The following is a 5,150-nucleotide window of genomic DNA, read 5'->3' as shown; positions in this document are numbered from 1 at the left end:
ACTGTGTCACATTGTAATTCCAGGTGTTACGAAGAGGAATATGAAGATGAGAGGAAAGGAAAGATGAACTCATTATGTTGACAACATATTTTCCGGCCCTTGACAGAAATAATCTATAATTTCCTATGCATTTTTATTCACATTATTCACAAATTAATAAATGTTATGACATTCATATCGCTCAGATTCTCTTGTTATTACTGTTATTAGCCTGGTAAAGATTATGAGGCCAAAAAGGAACTTTACCGGCCCATTCAAGATAAATGACAATGGCTCCTGCCTGTTAAAGGGTGATGCTGTGTGGAAAGATACCAGGTGGGATGCCAATTTCAGCAAATCAGGAGAGAGTACCCACATTCATCAGGTTCAGTTCTATAGTGTTCCAGTTCTGTCTGCTCACTTCTTTGTGTCATCACCTCCAACTTCACATGTTTATCCTATATCCTGCATGAGTTCTCTCTCATTATTGGAAAGTATTGGTTTCCTGACCTGAAAATGCATTTTCTGTTTACTAAAGAGCTGGAGAGACGGGGAGAACCCTGTGTACACTCTATATCAATGATTACTATCACATTATAGAGCTATTTAACACTTATTTTAACAAAAAGGAAAAACTTAAAGCAAGTCTTTAGCACAACTACAAAGGTGACTGGTGTGTAGAAGACCAAGCGGGGGCCCAAACGCAGTAACAGAAACTTTTCTGTTAAAAAAAAGAAGAAAAAAAGATCACTCACTCTACCTTTACATTGTGCCGCCTGTGTTTATCAAGGGGATCACAGTGCGTGTGCTTAGAGTTTTGCAAAATGAATGGATGAGATTTGCGAATTGTCTACCTGAACAGTGTTTAAAGACCCACTCTCCCCAAATCATGTTTTTTGTTATGTTCATGTTTTTTTTAAAGCTTGCCTGTGAAAATCCTGGTAGTTTATTAGCACAATACATCGATGAGGTGTATCATCAAAACGAGTTTTACCACTAAATTCTGGTCTTCAGACTAGCATTCACTGAAAATAGGTTTGATGCAGGGCGCGCAACTCAGATGAGGTGTGGCGTCGTCACGTTACACACTAATGCCAATCACTAAATGAACGAGGAAGTATGCAGGGACGTTGGACGAAAATAAAGTAGCACTGCCTCTTAACATGACATGCCTGTGCATCGCGTCCACAAGTCAGTGATTGAGTTTGGAGTGCATAGTCTTGGATTACCAAAATGTTGTGGATCAATCAAACGTTTGCAAAATTCATAGGATATTATGGAATATTAAATGTGGTCAAAGATAGAGCAAAGAAAAAGGTGCAGTACAGCTTCCGGTAATGTGGATGCATTTGGGTAGAAAAATATCTGACATTTATTGATTTTATGGATTTATTGAAGAGATGAGGTTTTAAACCACACCATGGGACATATGAACAGGGACTTTAAAGTTCTTCAAGAGTGATTGATTCAACAAATGGGTTCATTCAGTTCAGGGAGTAGGGTTTAGTGTTTAGCAAAACTGTAGTTTTGTAGTTTTGCTGTAGCCCTAATTCTTGACTGCTTTCTGGGAAAGCATGCAGTTCCCGGCAAGGAACGTAAGACTGCCTATGACAGCTAGACCCAGAAGGGTCTGGAACATGTTAAGGTACATCCAATAAACGTACATTAGGCCCAGCATGGCTGAATGTAATATATGGAACAGAATAGAGCTGGGAGAGAAGCTGAAGTTGGAAACATTGGCCCCAAGTTTAAACCACAGAACGAGCAGCAGTAGAAATGGAGAGAGGATGAGAGCAGTGAAGGTATTGGATACTATCCTAGGAGCCTTCTTCTCCGGCTCCCTGAACAGATGTTGTATTTCTGGTTTGGGCATGTAAAGGGTCTTTGGCTGCATGATGGTGAGGGCCTCCTCTCTGGGAAACTTCAGATCAACATCTGCCACATTCCACAAAATGGGATTCTCCAGGGTCGCATCCCCAACGATGAGATGGAGAGAGTAGGTGCCAGACTTCAAATCAAACTCGACGTTCCGCTCAGCTATGTCCAGCTCAAGTTTGTAAAGTTTCTTACTGTCTGGCTCAGCCACAAACACAACCTCTTGGCCGGTTTTCTGATTACGCAACATCACAAAGGTCTGGTGAGGGGTGAGGTTGACTCCTGTGTTAACGTCAGTCAGCTGGAAGAACATGACAAAGTTCTGGTAGCTGTCTGCTGTGAAGTAGATCTTGGCTTTATTAGGATAGTCCACCCCGGTGGTCAATGTGCCAATGCTCTGGTCCTTATTCACGACAGAAAGGTCAACATTGTTAATGGCCACCTTGGTGGACACCTTTACTTTCAGCTCAACATGATTGGCAACCAATCGGTCGTCTCCAGTCACAGCGACAGTGAACTGGTAGTATCCGCCGGCTGGTTGGCTTGACATGAAGTTCAGTTCAAAAACACCATCTCTGAGGGTGAAAGGTGCTTGGCTGAGTATGACACTCTTGGAGGCCACAGCAGAAGCAGATTCCACCTGCACATTGGCTGAGGCCAGGGGCTGAGAAAGGACATTGGTGACAAGGAGCTGCAATGTTGGTTGGCTGTGTGAGACTGTAGCTGGGCCCTGGACAGTGACAATAACTGGTACATGGAAGCGGTTGTTAGAGAGGACAGCAGCAGCACTTGCCACACTGAAAGCCTCAGCCAGAGAGTCCCAGGACTTCTTGCTAAAGATGGAGTTCACCAGCTGGATGACGTGGTCCTCCTTTAGAGGGGGCGCTTTATCTACATGGTCTGACAGCGAATAAGCAGCAGTCACAAACAGGGCAGTTGCCTCCAGTCCCTCTTCAAACTGGAGGTAGACGCCACCCAGATCATCCAAATGAGCCGTCAGATCCTCAATCTCCTCCAGTATTCCTCCAAGCTCTGCCTGCTGTGAGAGGCGGGCTGCTGTTTGCAGGGCTATTGTTTTGGCCATTATATTGTCCTCTTTGTTGATGCGGCCTGCCAGGGCACCAACTGCTTTCTGAGACGCCAGAGGAAGCCCCAGGGAGCTGAGCGCACTCACAGCGCGGTGGATCTGAATCACTGTCGAGTCATCACTAACTGCAGCCAAGAGGATGTTGTGGGTTTCATCGAACACAGGAATCTCACATCCCGACAGGGCTTGACTGGCCTCAGCAGCGAAGAAGAGAGAATCAAGACTCAAAGGGTCGAGCTGGGACTTAAGGAACTGGCATGCCTCACTTTGATCAGGAACAGAGACTCCAAGTTTGGCTAGACCAACAATAGAGTAGTACGCCGATTCTAGGTCTGTGAAAGGTTGACTCAGTCGGTTTTGCAGTCTCCCCACATCCGACAGTGACAGGTAATGAGATGGTGAGAGAGCCTGGGCTCCAACTGCCAGGACGAGAAGAAATAAGCCTAAAAATCTATAAGGCGCCATTGTATTACTATGCAAAACAACACCAGACACCTTGATTCTGCACCAGATGTTTGGTGTGAAGGCCGGTTTTAAGCTGAGCAGCACTGACGCTCACATCATCACTATGAAGTCACTATGATGACAGCTATGCCCAAATATGAAGTTCTGTGTAGGGCAGGACAATTAACCAAACATAATATATAGAAACCAATACAACTTATAATCAAATAATTGAGAAGCAAGGTTTCGTTTTTTCTTATATCAACAAACCGACACGAAGATTCGATATTTTAATAATAGACTAAATCGATTAGTCTGATTTACCACTTAACCTTGTATTATACTTCGTACTATTATATAATGGTGACATGCAAAAATTGTGAAAATAGCAGATCTACAAGCTCACAATGATCGTTCATCCTTAAGTAAATCATAATTTAGGCAAACGTTTGAAACAATTGTGATATTGATTTGAAGTCATATCGCCCAGCCCTAGTTCTGTGTCAGGCCTTTTCAACAGCAAAATAGCATTTATTCATATTTTGTCTTTCTTTGTTTTTATGGCATGGCTTTGTAGGAGGCTAGCCTTCTATGAAGGTTTTGTCTGAGTGTGTCTGTCTGTTTGTCTGGAGCTAACCTTGCAAACCACTGGAGCAGTCAGCGCCACATTTCTTGTGCCATTCAACTTTTGACTGAGGAAGCACCTGGTCCCTGTTTCAATAGGAAATACATCCAGATATTATGGCAGTGGAAAGCCATTTCAGGTGGTGTACAATATATAATATATGAAACAAATGCAAGAGCAGAGGCATTACATCTTATATCTTCAGCAGCAGTGTGTCAAATGTGCAAAAGAAGTAGAAGATATACACATAATACATAAAAAATAATCTGTTGTCTATTCCACATTTTGAGCAGCTGCTCTGCTGCCATAACTTAGGACATGTTCCTTCCATCTTTACCTCAGTGGTTCTCAAAGTGGGGTCAAAATCAGTTTAACCACTTAACCTCAATTTTTTTTACTTCAGTTATTTTCGAAAGAATACCAAAAATCTTAAATTGTGAACAATTTGACATACTTTTGAACATTTTAAACAACAAAAATCGCTTTTGATTTCACGTGAAAAGGTTTGAGAAACACTTCGTTGAACACATTGTGTTCATTCCATCTGCAGAATGGAATGGACAAGACAGTTTCCCATCAACAGGAGCACTGCTGTTGTAGCCTCCCGTAGCCAGACTATATCACTGAATCGCAGAGGGCAATTTTTTTTTGCACTAGCAGATTCGTCTGGTCCCAGGCTACTGCTGTTGACCATGTTCCTGTTGCCATTGCCATGGATACAGCATGCCAGAGAGAAAGCCACACAAGCCCACAGGATGTGACAATGCTGCCACCAAGTGGACAAAAAAAAGGAACCCCACACCATCACATGGCCTGGAGAGTCCTGTGACAGAAACAGTTTTGAGGAGTGGCACAACTTTTGCACAAAACAGTGAGGAGTGGCACACATTTTGCACAAAACACAAAAAGTCCTGAGGGCTTGTTTGCATTGTGGTCCTGTACTCATGGGACATGCCATAATGTGCACCATACGAAGTGTGTGACACATTTCTTATTTTGCCTGCCCTCCCTGTCTTTCTCTGTTTACTCTTCTGTTTCCCTTGATTGGCTCTTTAGTACTGCTACTCCTTACTGTGATTGGTCTTTGCATCCATCATCCATCTTTAGACACTCAGCTCCTCCTCACTCTACATTCACAGT

The 5,150-nt window shown here is 43.1% G+C and overlaps 1 protein-coding gene across 1 annotated transcript; it reads right to left on the bottom strand.

Annotated features, from left to right (window-relative positions):
• Positions 1–1,525: 1,525 nt before the first annotated feature.
• LOC308088333 (dolichyl-diphosphooligosaccharide--protein glycosyltransferase subunit 2-like) lies at positions 1,526–3,406 on the bottom strand (the record flags this gene model as incomplete). The annotated part of the gene is made up of 1 exon (XM_080432740.1): positions 1,526–3,406. One exon carries the CDS (start codon positions 3,404–3,406, stop codon positions 1,526–1,528), a length of 1,881 nt encoding a protein of 626 aa, XP_080288866.1.
• Between the last annotated feature and the right edge of the window lie 1,744 nt (positions 3,407–5,150).

Source organism: Gymnoscopelus braueri, assembly GCF_963280865.1.
Source record: "Gymnoscopelus braueri genome assembly, chromosome: 1".
NCBI classification, from domain to species: domain Eukaryota; kingdom Metazoa; phylum Chordata; class Actinopteri; order Myctophiformes; family Myctophidae; genus Gymnoscopelus; species Gymnoscopelus braueri.
This window is presented reverse-complemented; position numbering and strand designations above follow the sequence as displayed.